The 19,440-nt window shown below is 56.7% G+C and overlaps 1 protein-coding gene across 1 annotated transcript; it reads left to right on the top strand.

The window, feature by feature from the left end:
* Positions 1 to 365: 365 nt before the first annotated feature.
* On the top strand, positions 366 to 19,420 carry LOC112902336 (L-galactono-1,4-lactone dehydrogenase 2, mitochondrial-like). Its single transcript, XM_025971361.1, has 6 exons — positions 366 to 1,102; positions 3,646 to 3,896; positions 3,997 to 4,179; positions 17,729 to 18,131; positions 18,675 to 18,812; positions 19,015 to 19,420. Exons 1-6 carry the CDS (start codon positions 497 to 499, stop codon positions 19,183 to 19,185), a joined length of 1,752 nt encoding a protein of 583 aa, XP_025827146.1. The 5' UTR covers positions 366 to 496; the 3' UTR covers positions 19,186 to 19,420.
* The last annotated feature ends 20 nt before the right edge of the window (positions 19,421 to 19,440 follow it).

The raw sequence follows: 19,440 nt of genomic DNA, 5'->3' as shown, positions 1-19,440 counted from the left end.
CGCCACGTCGTCGTGGCCGACCCGGAGAGGGCGAAGCGGAGGCGGGGGAGCACCACTCGGGCACTCGAGAGGCGGTGGCGACGGGGAAGGCGTCGGATTTGGGCTGGAGAGACTGAGAGAGCTTCGGCGGCTGTGGGCCGTTCGAGGAGTGCTACGCCGTACTTCGCAGGAATGGGCCCAGTTCCGCACCACTCGTGTCGTGTATAGAATGGGCCTAGTTCAGTCTTGTTTTTTAACTGGCCCGCGGGCCGGGGAGGGCGTACCCCACCATATATAATTCTTGGGCTCTATGGGCCATGAGCCCATCAACCACAAATAACCAGCCCACCAAGCAAGATTGCAAACCTCGTTGCTAAACAGCTGTAAAACCCATCGCGATCTGGTGCGGTGGCCGCTCGCCGCCGGCGCCGCCCGTCCCCACCAACGCCACCCCCCCCCCCTCGCTCCACGTCCGCGGCGCTCTCTCCTCGCCACCGCCGCGCCGTCCAACGTGACGATGCGGCACCTCCTCCTCTCCCGCCTCCTCCTCCGCCGCGGCAGCAGCAGCCCCACCGCCCACCACCTCCCCCTCCTCCGCGCGCTCTCCTCGGCCCCCTCCCCCGTCTCCTCCGACGCCGACCTCCGCAAGTACGCCGGCTACGCGCTCCTCCTCCTGGGTTGCGGCGCCGCCACCTACTACTCCTTCCCTTTCCCCGCCGACGCGCTCCACAAGAAGGCCGTCCCCTTCAAGTACGCGCCGCTCCCCGAGGACCTTCACGCCGTCTCCAACTGGAGCGCCACCCACGAGGTCCACACTCGCGTTCTCCTCCAGCCGGACTCCCTCCCGGCCCTCGAGGACGCGCTCGCCACCGCGCACAAGGAGCGCCGCAAGCTCAGGCCGCTCGGGTCCGGGCTCTCCCCCAATGGGCTTGCTCTCTCCCGGGCCGGAATGGTCAGTCTCGCGCTCATGGACAAGGTGCTCGACGTCGACGTGAAGAAGAAGACAGTCACAGTGCAGGCGGGGATCCGAGTTGCGGAGCTAGTTGACGCGCTCCGGGAACACGGCCTCACGCTGCAGAATTTTGCGTCCATTAGGGAGCAGCAAGTCGGAGGATTCATTCAGGTCTGTTGCAAAAAAACCATCAACCTTGTTATTTCCAAGTTCCAATGACCTGTTTTTCTTTGTGTCTTGGATTAGGAATACTACTAATTAATTGAGAGTAGAATGAGAATTGACTAGGCAAGTTGGCACAAATTTGTTTGACGTTTGATTAACCACTTCAATGCTCTATTCAAACTTGCCTAGAATCACAAGTATGTCAACATAGTAGAAAAAAATCATCACATAGCCTTCTGAGGGGATTGAAATGAGTGTTCCAGAGCTGACATTCATTTTACTGGTAGTTTTCGATACCAAGAAAAATCTTCTTATCATAATGCCTGGGAGCTCCAATTGTAGCCGGTCCCAGTATTCCTGTGCGTAGCCCTGCTAATGGGGCTGAACCCACCCCTCACCCGCCCGAACCCAAAATTTCTGAAAATCAAATGCCAACTCGCCCCCACCCAAAATCTTGAATAAATAACCCACCCCGCTCCGCCCCATTCAGCACGGTGCACCCAGAGCAAGCAGTAGTGGGTTCAACCCGTGGGTACACCATACTTATTATACAAACTCCCATCACGTCATGAAGCATGCAAGCAAAGAAAGGCAAGCAAGCTGTGAACATCGTGTATCTGGGACTTCCGGTACATAAACTCTAAGTATAAGAACATATTGCTCTTTACAATGCATTGAATTTGCTACCGCTAGATGACAAGCATCTGACCTTATGAGCTAAGTAAATACTTCTAGGTGATAAACATCTGACGTTTGTGATTTTCCAGCAGAGAGACTGGAAGTCCATACAACACACAAGACTAAGCCTACTCATTGAATGAGCCATTTTCTGCATACTTCATGTGATCAAATATGATATTCTTCCACTGAACCTGCATAAGAAAACATATTGTTACATTGTACAGTCCATGATAGCAGACATAACACAAATCAAATAAAGTATACAAAGATTGCTGCATTACTGCAGTAGTAATAAGGCAAAGACTCAAAATCATCTAGGAAAGCTATCCTAACCAATAGTAATAAGTCTAGGCACCTTGGCCAAATCAAGAACTTTCTGTAATCAATGCATAGATACAGACATCAAATAAGTTGTTTCTTTTCCTGCTGCCATCCAGCACAAACCATACAGGTCTATGTAGGTTCAAAGATTCAGAACCTTAATTAGTCTATTGGCTTGCTGAAGTAAAAGGTGCCACCAGACTATCAAAGTATTATGAAAATTGTCTTGCTGAAGTAAAAGATTGGCCCTTGAGGTGTCACTTTGACAAGCCAAACTTACAGTTGCAAAAACAAGGAACAGCTAAAAGGGGGCAAGCAAAACCGATGGGTATCTGAATTTTTCTTGAGGCAAGGTTCAGGGTCAAATACATTTCACGTATAGCAAGGTTCGTTGCTGACTACCGCAACACTAAACAAGAACGAAATGATTGGATGGACCACACAAGGAAACTGAATCAATGGAACACAAGTGCATGAGATCTATCTATTGCTCCAACTATAATAAAGTTCAGTCATGTTAAGATTATTATATTTCAGTCAACAGGAAAGCAGAATTCATTGCCATGGCAGGTTCAGTACAGTGCTGCACTGATCTTGCTATGTTCAGTTAATCGATCGCTGAAATGTTGATTGGATTGGCCTCTGATGGTCTGTCCAGCAAAATTCAGAGATACAGCCAACCACTAGCATTATTGTGTACTCCTACTGCATAACAGTACATGCAGTCTTGTCTGAATTAGCTAGCAAATTGAGTGGCGTCGATCCATGGAGATTGAGAATAGCAAAACATGCATGCACGGCTCGGCGCTCAGTTGGCTTGCACGAGTAGTAGAGGAGCTGCTGCTGCCAGCATGGAGAGTGGCCAGCGGAGAGGACGGCGAGGAGGGTGGCCGGCAGGGAGCACGGCGAGGAGGGTGGCCGGCAGGGAGGACGGCGAGGAGGGCGGCCTGCGGGGACGGCGTATACGCGGACGGGGTGGCTTGCGGGGACAACGTATAATAGGACGGGGCGGCCACCGCTGCTCCTTGCAGCCTGCTCGATCCCCGCAGATCTAGCAAGAAAATGAATGGGGTGAGCCAGTGAGGAAAAGGAGCAGGACTGGGGAGGGGTGATGCAGAGGAGATGGGGGACGGGAGATGGTGGAGGTGTACCTGGATCTAAAGCCGTCGGAGGAGGAGGGCCTGCAGGACGGTCGGACGGCGGAAGTGGCGACAGTCGGCGGTGGCGGCAGGGTCTCCCAAGTCCCGTGCCGCTTCGTGAGGGGTGAGAGGGGCCATGACTCGCGAGTCGCAAGGTCAACAGGAGTCAAGGATCGACCCGCTTCTACCCGCCCCAACCCGCAATTCCATTAAATCCAACCCGCTCCGACCCGCAAATCCCTACAACTCATTCCCACCCACCCAAACAAGCCCCATCTAAATACCCGACCCGAAAGACCCATTTCGACCCGCCCCACTAGCAGGGCTACCTGTGCAAATTGTATAACTGTAACTTACATATGGAGTTCTGGTCAATTAATCTATGGTTCTATTCATGATTGAACGCAGGTTGGTGCCCATGGCACTGGTGCCAGATTGCCTCCTGTTGATGAGCAAGTCATTAGCATGAAACTGGCTACCCCTGCTAAAGGGACGATAGAGTTATCGAAGGAGAAGGATCCTGAGTTATTTTATCTTGCTCGCTGTGGACTTGGTGGCCTAGGTGTCGTTGCTGAAGTTACTCTTCAATGTGTAGAAAGACACCAACTTGTGGAACATACATTTGTTTCCAATGCAGATGAAGTTAAGAAAAACCACAAGTAATGTTTCTTGGTGTCAATCTTTAGGTACCTAGTATATACATATCTTGCCTATGCAGTTGTTACATTCTCAGATTTCTTCCTTTCTCCCCTTTCGCAGGAAGTGGCTCTCAGAAAACAAACATATTAAGTACTTGTGGATTCCTTATACTGACACAGTTGTTGTTGTCCAATGCAATCCTCCCTCAAAGTGGAGAACCCCAAAGTTGACATCAAAATATGGAAAGGATGAAGCTTTACAGCATGTTCGCAACCTTTACCGGGAGTCACTGAAAAATTATAGGTGCGTACACTTGTTATGGTTTGGTAACCCAAGTTTTCATGCATCTTTACTTGCTATTCTCTTACCGAAGAATCAGACAAAATGTTCTCTCACTTAGAAATTGAACTGACTTTAATAATTCATTGTACTCTACTATTGTTGTATCCATTCAGATTTTTGTTTGCCCCTACACTATTTCAGTCTGAGTCTGTCGATCCTTAGTTTTTCTTGCCTTTATTGAACCTCATGTAGAAATAAGATGTGATTTCCAGTTAGAACTTAGAAGAGTTATATTTGTATGATGAGTGATACATGAATTATTGCTATGTGTGTTCTGATGGTGCAGTAGCACCTGCCAGGCATTGTCAGCTGAAAGACAGTAGTTTGTGGGTGCACCTGTTAGTTCTGTTCTTCTCAATGTCATTTATATGTAAGATTTGATGGATGTTTTAGGAGTTTCTACAATTCAAATTAGGAAGGGGTGTGTCGGAGGAATTCTCCAGCCGGGTGGCGGAATGCACCCGCCTAATCCTAGTTAAGGATGGGTTTGGAGGAGACTAGGGAGCGCTCGATCGGTGGAATGATGGACACAGGAAGAACGCGAAGATTTAGAGTGGTTCGGGCCGCCGGAGCGTAACACCCTACGTCCACTTGAGAGTTGTATTGATTGTGCAAGCCCTGGATGGAACCTAGCCTGGACTTGTGTTCGTGCGTATGAACCTTGGATCATTCTTGTGTTCTAACGAGTACACTCTCCCTTTTATAGTGCAAGGGGAGTGCTTACACCGTGCGGGACCCCGACATGTGGGTCCGGCCTGCAGGAGCTGTTCTACGAGTGATATAGAGATCTCCATCTCCAGCTCCTCTCCGTAGTCCTCACAATCGAGAAGTTGATGTGCGTATCTACAGCCAGGATATGGCTGCGTACAGCCTTGTCTTGTACAGTGACCGGCGTCAGCGTTGTCCAACAGTGAAGCCGTGCTGTCACTGTTGGGATGGGACCTTCGGTCAGTGGGCGATACGGGGCCGTCCTGTGGCGCACGCACTGTTACAGCGCACGCCTTGCCTCGCCTATTACAGGCCATCATCACGCGCGCAGCGCCGTGACGGGACTGCACACAGTCCGCGTACTGTGCGCGGTGATACGACGCGCCGCCTTCAGAACGGGCGGGCTTACCGCGGTGCCAGCATACCTGCCCCGTGTGTCAGTGGCAGGCCGCACCTTTTGACTTTGGCGCGCCCGGCCCAGCAACCGCATTGAATGCGGGTAGGTGAGGAGGAGACCCGTAAGGGGCCTCCGGCCACAGGCACGCGGCGGGGCCAGCCCCGCTCCTCCCGCAGGGCAGCACGTGGCGGCGCCGGACCCCTTCCCGGGGGAAGGGGGGTCCGGGGCCCCCGTGGCAGGTCGGAGCGGGCCAGCCTATGATGGCCTGGCCATCACACATGGCGTCCCCGGACCTCCCAGAGGAGGCCGGGTCCGCAGGGGTTATCTCGAGGGCTCACCTGCCCACGCGGGTGTGCAGAGGCCCCGGACCTCACGGAGCTCGGGGAGGGTCCGGAGACCGTGGTCCCAGCAGTCAGGCCCGGAGGCCGTATACCTCGTGTCCCCAGAGCCGAGGGGGAGCGTAGATTAGGAGAAGACCCAGTGCCTGGACACCCTAGCAGGAGGTACCCCTATCTGTATGTACCGACAGTGGCCCCCGGGCCCACCTCGGGGGAGGAATGAACCCGCAGGTGGGGCCAAATCCCAGCATTGCGCCGGGTGGACAGCTCGTTCCCGCCAGGCGAGGGCATGGATGTCCTTTCTGCCCATCGCGGGGTTCCCGAAGGGCTCGTCCTCCGCGCGCTCCGCGCGCGTCAGACGGTTCAGATTCTTGTCTCATTCGAGCCCGCCGCGCGGCTCGGGCGGTTCGGATTCCGTCCTTCCCACGATCCTCCAGCACCCACGTCAATGACTGGTGGACCCGAGCCCACCGGTCATTGAGTGTGAGGGTAGGGGAAGGCGGCGCAGGCGACCACTCGGCTTCCCCTCGGCCGCCGCGGGACGCAAAAGGGGGAGCAGCCTTTTGCATAAAAGGTATGCGCCGAAGGGAACGGCTACCTTTTCGCTCTTGCCAACAACAGACGCCGTAGCGCCCCTTCGCCTCCGCATCCCTTCTCGCGATCAGCTTCCTTGCGCCCGGCATTCTTTCTCCTTCCTGCTCCCTTGCGATCCGTCCCCATCAATCTCCATGGCTTCACTTCCTAGCCCGCGCCGCTTCCAGACCCGGGATCAGCTGGACGCGGTGCGGCGCCTTCTGGGGTGGACCGCGCCGGCGAATGCCGGGAAGGTCAGGGCCGGTAAGGTTCCGCTCCGCGACCTCGCCGCGGGGGAGTTCGTCCTTTTCAATTCGTACATTATGTGCGGGTTGGTTCCTCCAATCTCCTCCTTCTTCCTCCTGCTCCTGGAGGAGTTTGGCCTCCAACTTCATCATCTCACCCCCCACTCCGTCCTCCTTGCGGCGGTCTTCGCCCACTTCATGGAGATGTTCGTGGGGGTGCGCCCCTGCACCACCATCTTCAAACATTTCTACTCCCTGGTCGGGACCGGGAAGAAGCGCGGCGAGATCGGCGCTTACTACTTCCAGCTCCGGCACGGGATGGCTGGTGCCTACATCGCCGCCTTCTCCAGCTCCAAGTGGGAGGAGTGGCGTGAAGGCTGGGTCATCGTGGCTGACGAGCCTCATGACCGCCTGGAGCTGCCATCGGGGGGCCCCCAAAGCGACCGGAGCACCTGGAAGGCCAGGCCAACAATACCAGCAGAACTCGACCCGGTACTGAACCGGATCAAGAAGCTGGCGAGGAGCGGCCTGACCTCCATGATGGTGCTGGGCAACTTCTTGAAGCGGCGAATCGCCCCCCTGCAGCAGCGGTCCCGGATGGCCTATGTGTACACGGGGCTGAACGACTGCTGCAGGATCGCGCGCGGGCCCGGCGGCGACTTCACCAGGGCAGAGCTGGAGGCGGCGGTCCGGGCGATGACCGGCGAGGCCTTCGCTCCAGAGTCCCTGGTCCTCCCGAGCGGGGTGAAGGCCCTGTGCGAGGACCAGGCACTGCGGTCATCGGTCCTGGCGTCGATGCCGACCCTGGACGAGGGCGGCCTGGCGGTCCGGCAGTTGGGAGGAGACCCTAACCGTGGGCTCCAGATCCCAGGTGCCTCTCCGGGTCGCCAGCAACGCCCTAGCGAAGGCGCCGGGGAGCCGGGACCCCGAGGTCCGGCCCCCGGCGGAAAGGGAAAGGAGAAAGCGCCGGCGCCAGAGCGCCGGCAAGAAGAAAGTGCAGGTGCGGCCGCGGCCCAGGGGAGCGAAGGGGCTCAGGGGGCGGCACCTGAGCAGCGCAGCCAAGCCGAAGGGAGCAAGTCCCGGAGGCTCCAGCGCGGCGATGGTTCCTTCGTCGGGGAACCGGCGCCGAAGCGCCAGAAGACGGCAGCGGCGGAGGAGCAGAGAAGAACTCCACCTCCTGCGCCACAATACCGACAACCGGAGAGGGGGCGAGAGGGGACACGACAGCCTCCTCCGCCACCGCCTCCAGGGCGACGTCCAGCGACGCCGCCTCCACCGCCCGAGGCCTATCCAGGACCCCCTTCACCGCCACCAGAAACTCCGGCGGCCAGGGACACCCATCAAAGGTCCGGGGGGTCCTCGGCTGGTGGGAAAATCCCCCCGGCAGCCCGGGGCAGATGGGAGTGGTTCAACTTCCCGTAAGTGGCTTTGTCAGGGTTTTCCATTTCATTTCTTGGCTTCAGGTGCTTAACCAAACAGGTGGTACGGCAGGCCGCACCCTTCAAATGCTCCAACTGGGGGACCCGGCCCCCAGCCAGCGCCGGAGTCCTCAGCATCGGCTCCAGCAGGGCCTCCGCCAGAAGCAGCCCCAGAAGCCTCCGGACCCAGCGGTCCGGGACTGGAGGCTACCATGCCGCCACGCCCAGAAGCCGCCCCCCAAGAGGAGGCGATCAGGCCCACTGCGGTGGCAGAGGCCCCGACAACAGGGCCGGGCGCCGAGGTCGGGCCCTCCCCAGCCGAAGCGGCAGCTGAGGAGGTCGCTGCCACAGCGGAGGCTGCCAGGCCAGAGGCAGCGGCGACGGCGGCACCGGAGGCGGCGGAGGTGGCGGCTCCGGAGGTTGCAGAGGCTGCAGCCCCGGAGGCCCCCGAAGACATCAGTAGCGCCGGACCTCCAGCGGAGGAGGAGGAACCGGAGGTGTTCTTGGGAAGGTATCTCCTCCCGAGCACAGCGGAGGTCCCACTCCCCCGGCTAATAGCCAAATGCCAACAAGCTCAACTGGAGCTAGAGGCTGGCATGCGCCGGGAGTGGGAGAAGCTGGAGGCGGAGCGCCAGCGGCTCTCCGACTGGGAAGTCCGCCTGGGGGACCGCATCAACACCGCCTCCGCCTGGCACGCCAAGGAGCGCGCCAAACTCGAGTTGGAGCGCGAAATCCTTCAGGAGAGGCAGGAGGAGGCGCGCGTCCGAGAGGCAGCAGCGATCCAGCGGGAGAAGGCAGCCACCCGGCGGGAAGCGGAAGCCTTGGAGGGGCTGATTGCTGTGGAGGAGATGAAGCAGGCGGTGGCAGACAGAGAACGGACTGCCCGGGAGCTGGTGGCACAGGCCAGGAAAGCGTCCGCGGCGGTCGAGGCGGAAAAAGCCACCCTTGCGGATCTGGCAGCGGCGGTGGCAAGGAGAGAAGAGGGGCTGGCCGCCCGAGAAGCAGGGGAGGCGGCCCGGCTCCAAGAGCTCCAAAGGCGAGAAGAAGCCGTGGAGGAGGAGCTGGCCGCCGGGACCCGAAGGCTCCAGGAGCGCGAGGCGGCCCTACGGGAGAGGGATGCCAAGGTGGAGGCGCTCATGGCGGAGCAGCGCGCCGGCATCGACCGGTTAACAAGATGGGTTGGTGCAGTGAATCCTCTGCTAGAGGCACTCGGAGCCAACCCCATCTGGGTACCGGAGGCGCCTTCACCGTTCGGCGCCGCACTCCAGCTGCTGGACTCCACCGCCAGGCGGCTACAGGACGTGGAGGGCGGCATACGGGACCTCCTGGAGACAGAGGGACGAGCGGTTGCTCGGGGAATGGCGGAGTACATCCTCACCAGCTTCCGGAGCCATGACCCCGCCGTCCAACTGACTCCCGTTCTGGTCGGACCCCTCCGGGCGACAGCGGCCGCTGCGCGGGAAGGGGTCCAGGAGGCGGTGGACATGGTCGCGGCCCGCCTCCGGCGACGCCCCGAACCTACAGAGAGTGGAAGTGCCTCCGGGCCACCAGAGCAGTAGTACTAGCATCTTTTTGTTATTTCTTTTGTAATAAAACTTATGTAATATTGTGTATATTATCAGTGATGTATTTAAACATTTCGTGCGTCTACTTTTTTGCGAAAAACTTAACTGTTTTCCTGGTTGTCGATCTGCACAGTGCCAAAGTACTCTTGGGCACACCGAGGTCCCGTGGTCCCGTGGCCCCCTGGGAGGTAGTCGCGATAGGATGGGACTAGCTGCCATAGAGCCGAGGTCCTGCACATGACTTAGGATCGACGCTTAGTAGACATCCCCACAGGTTCCCGGTCTGGCCAGCGGAGTCTGCCTAAGTTGCGTAGCAAGCCAGAGCACTAGGACCTATGTTTTAGGGAATAAAAAGGGGTCCCGGCCCTCGGGTCGGTGGTTCGAGGTACAACGGTACTCACCCTAGGAGGGCAGAGCGTGTAGGCTTAGGGTACGGAACCAGGCTAAGCGGCTACACAACCCTGGACCCCAGCAAAGGGCGAGTACGTCTCCCTGAAGCCAGTTCCCAGGGGCCCGATTCCTTTTCTCCTGCGAAACAGAGGTCCTAGGCCGAGACGTAGCGTATCAACTTAAGGTAGGCTTTCGGCACGGCACAGACGCGAAGAACACGTGGGGGGTTAGCAAAATCAAGAAGCGAAGAAAAAAAAAAAAAAAAAAAAAAAATAGAGTCGCGTAGAGTTCAAGGACGCACCAAGAACAAATTTTTCCTTAATGAATTGGTACAGAAGGGTTGTGCGATGTACGCCAGGGGTCGGGTTTACGAGGGCGGACCTCTACCGCCCTGGTCCGCACGGTGATGCTACCAATTACAAAGGAAAAATTTCCTCTCAACCAGGTCCTAGGGATAGAACTTACGGAGGTGCTCGATGTTCCACGGATTGGGTAGTTGCATTCCATCCTCCGCAGCCAAACGAACGGATCCGGGTCGGCACACCTTTGTCACCTTGAAGGGTCCCTCCCAGCTGGGGGAGAGCTTGTGCATACCTTCTCGGTTCAGGATCCGCCTTAGGACTAGGTCCCCGACCCGGAGCTCCCTGTAACGCACAAACCGTTGGTGGTAGCGCCGGAGCGCTTGGTTGTACCGTGCGTTTCGGACTGCTGCTCGCCATCTGCGTTCGTCGACAAGGTCCACATCCTGGCGACGCTCCTGTTCCTGCATTTCCTCATCAAAAGACCGGACTCGCAGAGAACCCATGGTGATTTCTGGGGGAAGGCATGCTTCGGCCCCGTAAACCAAGAAGAAAGGGGTTTCCCCCGTTGCCCGGCTGGGCGTGGTCCGGTTTCCCCATAACACACTTGGGAGTTCTTCAATCCACCTTGCGCCATGTTTTTCAAGATCACAGTAGGTCCGGATCTTGAGCCCCCTGAGGATTTCGGCATTGGCCCGCTCAGCTTGGCCATTGCTCCTAGGGTGCGCCACTGAGGCGAAACAGAGCTGGATGCCCATATCCTCACAGTACTCCTGGAAGTACTGGCTCGTGAACTGGGTCCCATTGTCTGTGATGACGCGGTTCGGGACCCCAAACCGGCACACAATTGACCTGAGAAAAGCAGTTGCTGACGCCTTGGTGATGTTGACCACTGGGGTTGCCTCCGGCCACTTAGTGAATTTGTCAATGGCCACATAGAGGTACCGGTACCCGCCAACGGCCCTAGGGAAAGGTCCCAAGATATCCAACCCCCAAACCGCAAAGGGCCAAGAGGGAGGAATCATCTGCAGAGCCTGAGCTGGAGTGTGTATTTGCTTTGCGTGGAACTGACACGCTTTGCAGGACCTTACCAACTCGGCTGCATCCTGGAGCGCTGTCGGCCAGTAAAAGCCATGCCGGAAAGCTTTACCAACCAGCGTGCGGGATGAAGAATGACTTCCGCACTCGCCTCCATGGATCTCCGCAAGCAAGTCGCGGCCCTCTTCCTGGGTGATGCACCGCATGAGGACGCCGTTGGCGCCACGGCGGTAGAGATCCCCTTCTACCACTGTGTATCGCTTAGCCATCCGGACAATGCGCTCAGCAGATGCTTGATCTTCAGGAAGGTAATTATCTTTCAGGTAGTCCCGGACCTTAGAGATCCATGCATCGGGACCTTCCTGAGAAACTGGGTGTGGCTCCCTGGGCTCTCCGGGACCCTCGAGGGAGCACACGGCCCTTGGCGGGCACCACAGATGGATTGCCGCCGGGACCGCTAGCGTCGAGGTGCTAGTCCGACCCCCTTCGCCCAGGTCGGCAGACTGGGCGGAAGGCTTCAGCAGACGTCTCAGGAAGACGCCCTCAGGCACGGGTGCCTGAGTCGATGCGCTCGCGGAGAGCGTATCAGCTGCTGTGTTGCTTTCGCGTGGAACGTGTTGCAGTTCCAGCACATCAAAGTCCTTCTCCAGCCTCTTCACGTGAATGAGGTAGGCTGCGAGCTGGGGGTTGTTGCAGCAACACTCCCCCCGGACTTGCTTGATGATGAGTTGGGAGTCCCCTTTGACCAGGAGCTCCCGGACCCCTAGGGACAGAGCCGCCGTGAGCCCAAAGATTAAGGCCTCATACTCCGCCATGTTGTTGGTGGCCTCAAATTCGAGGCGCACCATGTACTTTAACTGTTCGCCACGTGGGTCGATGAGGACCACGCCTGCGCCGGCTCCCTTGCTGCGGGCGGAACCGTCAAAGAAGAGGGTCCAGTGAGGTCCGGTGAAGACCGGAGCCCTGACCTCCGGATATGGGGGGTCCGTCCCTTGGTCCGGTCCCCCGGGGGCACCTGGTGCTGGCGTCCATTCCGCGATGAAGTCAGCAAGAATCTGGCTCTTGATGGCATGACGCGGTTGGAAGTCGAGTTGGAAGCCAGCGAGCTCTGCTGCCCACTTGGCGATGTTGCCCGTGGCGTTGGAGTTGTGAAGGATGCCCCTCAATGGATAGGAGGTCACCACCACTATCTTGTGGGCCTGAAAGTAATGGCGGAGCTTCCTGGACGCAATAAGTATAGCATAAAGGAGTTTATGCGTCTCAGGATACCTGGCCTTTGCCTCATGAAGGACCTCACTGACGTAGTAGACCGGCCTCTGGACGGTCCTGGCTCTGCCAAGTGGGCTGGGTCCTTCAATTTGTGCTGGGGACCCGTCGGCCCCCAAGCTGCCTAGCCCTTCTCCGGGTCGGAACCCGGCCGGACCCTCCGAAGCAGGGCCAGTTGTTGGAGCGGGGGAGGCTGGACCTCCTTCTTCGGCAGGGGGGTCCGCAGGGGCCCCCTGCGAGAGAAACTCGGACCTCTCGGTGACCAGCACCATGCTGATCACTTCGGTCGTTGCTGCAAGATAAAGAAACAGTGTCTCACCTGGGTCCGGAGCGACCAGGACCGGCAAGGAGGTGAGGTACTGCTTCATCTCTTGGAAGGCGCGTTCCGCCTCTTCGGTCCATGCAAATGGGCCGGACCCCCTCATCAACTTAAAGAAGGGAAGCGCCCTTTCCGCCAGCTTCGAAATGAAGCGGCTGAGGGCAGCAAGGGACCCTGTGAGCCTCTGTACATCCTTAAGGCGCGCCGGGGGTCTCATTGCTTCAATCGCCCGGACCTTATCCGGGTTGGCCTCGATCCCCCGGTGGGAGACCAGGAAACCAAGGAGCTTTCCCGCCGAAACGCCGAAGACGCATTTCTCGGGGTTAAGCTTGGTGGAGGTCGCTCGTAACTTGTCGAAGACTTGAGCTAGGTTTTCTAAGAGGGAACTTGACTCTCTAGTCTTGACAACAATGTCATCAACATACACCTCGACTATATCTCTAATCAAATCACCCAGAGTGATGTTCATTGCACGAGCAAAGGTGGGTAGTGCATTAAGCAATCCATAAGGCATGACTATATAACAATAAAGACCATCCACTGTTACAAAAGCTGTGTGCTTCCTATCATCACTAGCCATTTTGATTTGATGGAAACCAGAATAAGCATCTATGAAGGACAGCAAATCACACCCGGAGGTGGAGTCTACAATTTGATCTATTCGCGGGAGTGGATATGGGTCTTTTGGACATGCCTTGTTAAGATTGGTGTAGTCGATGCACATCCGAAGCTTCCCGTTAGCCTTTGGGACCACGACCGGGTTGGCCAACCATACAGGATGGTAGACCTCCTCGATGAAGCCAGCCTGCAGCAGCTTGCGGACCTCTTCGCGGATGAAGTTTTGCCGCTCGATGGACTGCTTGCGTGGCTTCTGCCGAACCGGCCTGGCGTCGGGGCAGATCTTCAGATGATGCTCAATCACCTCCCTAGGGATCCCGGGCATCTGCGACGGTTCCCAGGCGAACACGTCAACATTTGCCCGGAGGAAGGTGATGAGCGCGCTTTCCTATTTCTCCCCCAGGTTGCCACCAATGCGGGTGGTCTGGGAGGTCTCTGCTCCGACCTGGACGGTCTTCACAGGAACATCGTCCGTGTCGGACGGACGGACTTTCGGTGCCTTGGCCAGAGCCTTGGCACGGGAGGTCGAGGGGTCAGACCCCTGGGCGCCAGCTGCAGGGGAGAAGCCCGTGGCCAGCGCTTGGAGCTTTTCGACCGCCACAACGGCCGCGGCACGGTCACTCTGGACAGTGAGGACGCCTACCGGAGAAGGCATCTTCAGGACTAGGTACCCGTAGTGGGCGACGGCCATGAACCGGTACAGGGCCGGTCTGCCGATGATGGCGTTGAAGGGGAGGTTAACTTCCGCAACCTCGAACTGGACGTTCTCGGTACGGAAATTGTCCTCTGTCCCGAATGTAACCGGCAGGGTGATGGTCCCCACCGGGTACACGGGATCCGGGCCCACTCCTGAGAATGGGCGCGATGGAGCCAGCTTGGACTCCGGAATTTGCAGGTGCTTGAACGCTGCATAGCTGATGACGCTGAGGCCGGCGCCTCCGTCGATCAGCACATGGTGAAGGCGTATATTGGCAATGGTGGGTGCCGTGACGAGCGGCAGCACCCCAGCGCCCGCCATATTTTCTGGGCAATCAGATGGCCCAAAGGAGATGGTGGTGCTCTTCCACCGTTGATGGGGCGCCGCCTTCGGCACCCCTGGCTTCACCGAGAGGACTTCCCGGCGAAGGGCCTTGACGTCTCGCCGGGAGACGAGCTCCGAGCTACCGCCGTACATAACGTACAGCTTCTTGCGGGGCTCGTCCCCACCGGACTCGGAATCGGACTGCTGGAAAAGTCCCTTAAGGTCTTTGTTGGGGGCTTGATACCCCAATTCTTTCTCCGTCGCAGCGGCGTCGGCATCAGAGGCCTTCTCCTTGCCGGCCCGCCGCGGAGGGGAGGAGCCTTCCTTGGAGGCCTGGTCACGCCTCTTACTGAGGCGTTCCGCGAGCTTTTGGATCTCGCGGCACTCGGTGGCGCTGTGGCGAGCCCCTGGATGGACAGGGCACGACCCGGGGTCGGTGCGCTGTTGTCGTGGGCGCTTGCCACGGGAGTTCTGGCCCCCGGTCGTCGCTGCTGCAACGGCAGGACCCCCAATCCGTGACTTGTCGAAGCCACGGTTCTTCTTGTTCTTCTTTTTGCCGTTGCCCGGCGCAGCGACACTGGGCCCACTCGTTTGAGCAGGTCCCGCCTGGGTCGCAGAATGCCATGCACGGCCTTCTGCAGCCCGGGCGCACTTGTCCGCCAGAGCGAACAGGGTGGTGACGGCTTCCACCTGGTGGGTCGCCAGCTTCTCTAGCATCTTCTCGTCTCGGACCCCCTGTCGGAAAGCCGTGATAATAGATGCATCAGAGATACGTGGGATGGTTCCACGTACCTTAGTGAAGCGGGAGATGAATGCCCGGAGGGTTTCTCCGGGTTGTTGCCTCACGGCGTGGAGGTGGGCCTCCACGCCATGCTGCTGGTACGCGCTGGCGAAGTTCGCAGTGAACTGTGCGCAGAGCTCACCCCAGGACTGGATGGATCCCGGGGTAAGGTTCATGAGCCAGGTCCGGGCTGGCCCGGTCAAGGCTACATGGAAGTAACTTGCCATAACGGCTTCGTTACCGCCAGCCGCCGTGATGGCGGTGATGTAGACCTGTAGGAATTCTGACGGGTTGGAGGACCCGTCATATTTTTCCGGCAGGTGAGGCCGAAACTTGGACGGCCAGGCGACCGCGCGAAGGTGGTCTGCGAGTGCTGCGCAGCCCACGCCCGACACCGGCGCCTGGGTAAGTCCTTGCGGCCTGGCCGTGGCCGCATCGAGCTCGGGGGCAAGGTTCCGACCCTCAATGTTGAGCCGTCGGTTACGTGCTCGCTCGATGGAGATCCTGGCATCCTCTCCCGCATGCCTGCGGTTGAGCTCTGCCCGGAGGTCTTCGGTCCGTGCACTCCTTACTGATGGTGAGTGTACAGAACCGGATGCGCCGCCCTGGCGACGGCGTTGCCTGGACACAGACCCCCCCGCTGAGGCTGGGGAAGCCTGTGCCAGGTTGAGGAGGCGGTCGACGTCGTCACGCCATTGCCTGTGCGCGTCTGGCGACGCCGCCTCTCCAGGGGGGTTGCGGAGCAACTCCCTGGCTGCCATGAGGGGCCCACTCGGTGGGAGCACCGATTGGGCCACGGAGTCCCGCTCCGCTGCGCATGGTGGAGCAGCACGCGGAGCCACCCTGGAGGCGTGACGGCGCGAGGCGTGTGGCGCTGTCGACGCCACTTCTTCTCCGATCAGGAGGTCATGATGACCATTTTCCTGCGCCATTGAAGTCGTGGAAATCGACCGAGCGCAAAACCAAACCTAGCCCCCTACCTGGCGCGCCAAATGTCGGAGGAATTCTCCAGCCGGGTGGCGGAATGCACCCGCCTAATCCTAGTTAAGGATGGGTTTGGAGGAGACTAGGGAGCGCTCGATCGGTGGAATGATGGACACAGGAAGAACGCGAAGATTTAGAGTGGTTCGGGCCGCCGGAGCGTAACACCCTACGTCCACTTGAGAGTTGTATTGATTGTGCAAGCCCTGGATGGAACCTAGCCTGGACTTGTGTTCGTGCGTATGAACCTTGGATCATTCTTGTGTTCTAACGAGTACACTCTCCCTTTTATAGTGCAAGGGGAGTGCTTACACCGTGCGGGACCCCGACATGTGGGTCCGGCCTGCAGGAGCTGTTCTACGAGTGATATAGAGATCTCCATCTCCAGCTCCTCTCCGTAGTCCTCACAATCGAGAAGTTGATGTGCGTATCTACAGCCAGGATATGGCTGCGTACAGCCTTGTCTTGTACAGTGACCGGCGTCAGCGTTGTCCAACAGTGAAGCCGTGCTGTCACTGTTGGGATGGGACCTTCGGTCAGTGGGCGATACGGGGCCGTCCTGTGGCGCACGCACTGTTACAGCGCACGCCTTGCCTCGCCTATTACAGGCCATCATCACGCGCGCAGCGCCGTGACGGGACTGCACACAGTCCGCGTACTGTGCGCGGTGATACGACGCGCCGCCTTCAGAACGGGCGGGCTTACCGCGGTGCCAGCATACCTGCCCCGTGTGTCAGTGGCAGGCCGCACCTTTTGACTTTGGCGCGCCCGGCCCAGCAACCGCATTGAATGCGGGTAGGTGAGGAGGAGACCCGTAAGGGGCCTCCGGCCACAGGCACGCGGCGGGGCCAGCCCCGCTCCTCCCGCAGGGCAGCACGTGGCGGCGCCGGACCCCTTCCCGGGGGAAGGGGGGTCCGGGGCCCCCGTGGCAGGTCGGAGCGGGCCAGCCTATGATGGCCTGGCCATCACACATGGCGTCCCCGGACCTCCCAGAGGAGGCCGGGTCCGCAGGGGTTATCTCGAGGGCTCACCTGCCCACGCGGGTGTGCAGAGGCCCCGGACCTCACGGAGCTCGGGGAGGGTCCGGAGACCGTGGTCCCAGCAGTCAGGCCCGGAGGCCGTATACCTCGTGTCCCCAGAGCCGAGGGGGAGCGTAGATTAGGAGAAGACCCAGTGCCTGGACACCCTAGCAGGAGGTACCCCTATCTGTATGTACCGACAGGGTGTTTCCTTGCCCTTCCGGCTTTCGCTAAAAAAATTGGTGATGTAAGAAATGTAAGTTGGGGCTTTTGTGGCTAGTATTTAGTTAATTATAGTATACAAGCATAGAACCTGCAAACACTCAGTTCCTTTACTTTTAAATCCACATGTACGGAGAATCAAATTATTATTTTACGCAGTCAACTGGCATACACAAATGCTGCTGGAGCCATTTGATCTTCTCAAATGAAGTAACTTTGAAATTATGTAGTTCTCTGTGGAATTTTCTGGCTGTATTCAGCAATGGTATTTGTTTGCTTTTTCGCTTACACCACCTTATAGGTGCTTTTCAGAACTGAAGCAGAAAGTAATGATCCAGAAATAGATACGCTTTCATTTACTGAATTGAGGGATAAGCTACTTGCCCTTGATCCACTGGATAAAGATCATGTGATGAAAGTCAATAAAGCAGAAGCTGAGTATTGGAAGAAGTCTGAAGGGTATCGCATCGGCTGGAGTGATGAAATACTGGGCTTTGATTGTGGTGGGCAGCAGTGGGTTTCTGAAAACTGCTTCCCCACAGGAACCATAGCAAAGCCAAGTATGAATGATCTGGATTATATAGAGAAGTTGCTGCAGTTGATCGAAAAGGAAGATATACCCGCACCTGCACCAATTGAGCAGCGTTGGACTGCCCACAGCAAGAGTCCAATGAGCCCAGCATCAAGCTCCGAAGAAGATGATGTGTTTTCATGGGTAATTAATTTGTTTGTGTTCAATTTTTTTTGTATGTTCAATCTGGGCTGCTGTTGCCACCTGCCATCACCTACCTAAATGCTCTTTTGCGTCTCATACTAATTTGTTTGTCATTGTGCTGGATAATTTGGTTTGAAAAGTGATATTTTAAAATTCGATTGTGCTGTCTCGATATCTTCTGACTCTTTCTGCAAAACATATAGTAGCAGAACTTCCTCTCTTGCTTCATACTAAAATAAATATATGGGAAAGTAGCAGAACTGCTCTTTTTCTTCCTACTTTGACAAATTTATGGGGAAATCTTTTCTTCTGTGTAGATGATATTACCAAATTGTTCCACTGTAATTTTGTTCTTTCCCATGTATCTGAGACAATCACATACATTCTGAAATAGCTGCACGTTACAACTCTTAACTTCTTTGGAAAGTTCTGCACCTCCTGCATCTTCTAATAAATCATTAGTCATGCACGGCCTGTAAACCCTGGCCCTCTTCTGTACCTATGTATAAACTCTCAGTGACCAACTTACTTGAATCTATGCAGGTTGGTATTATAATGTACTTGCCAACATCAGATGCTCGCCAAAGGAAGGAAATTACGGAGGAGTTCTTCAACTACAGGAGCCTGGCGCAAAGTCTTTGGGATGATTATTCTGCATACGAACACTGGGCCAAAATCGAGGTACCAGCATCCTACTCGGATTTTGAGATTTACGTTGACATTATTTCAGTTTCTCAAGACTTTGTTGAACACATGGTTGAAAATAACATCAATCTGGTTAATTTCAAGAGAATGACCGCTTCACTTGCACGCATACCTGGCTTAGCTATTTATTTGCAACAAATTTCATGCTGGTGAGTCTTGTGTCTCCATTTCTCCCTAGGTTCCAAAGGACAAGGACGAACTAGCTGAACTCCAGTCCAGGTTGAGGAGGCGTTTCCCTGTCGATGCATATAACAAGGCACGCATGGAGCTGGACCCCAACAAGGTCCTCTCAAATGCCAAGTTAGAGAAGCTGTTCCCAGTGTTGGAGCCTGTTCGCCAGGCAAAGTAAAGCGCGTGCTGAAGAGTGGAGACACGTCACTTGTCATTCTGTCGTTGATACTTACTCAGCACTGTTGGTGGAATGGTGGTTTACAGACTTGTAGAGTTCTGACTTCTGAGATTTTGTTGGTGCCTGCATATTTGTAATTCTATCCCTATCTGTCATCATGGTAATATGATCTGATCGAACGTGAGTTATAATAAGCATTTGGAAGACGAAATAAAGTAACGGAAAAATACGATAATGATCACAAGCTTGCTCTCA

The sequence above is a fragment of the Panicum hallii genome, chromosome 8 (genome assembly GCF_002211085.1).
Source record: "Panicum hallii strain FIL2 chromosome 8, PHallii_v3.1, whole genome shotgun sequence".
In the NCBI taxonomy this organism is placed as follows: domain Eukaryota; kingdom Viridiplantae; phylum Streptophyta; class Magnoliopsida; order Poales; family Poaceae; genus Panicum; species Panicum hallii.
Note: the sequence above shows the minus strand (reverse complement) of the source record. Positions and strands in the feature narration are given on the sequence as shown.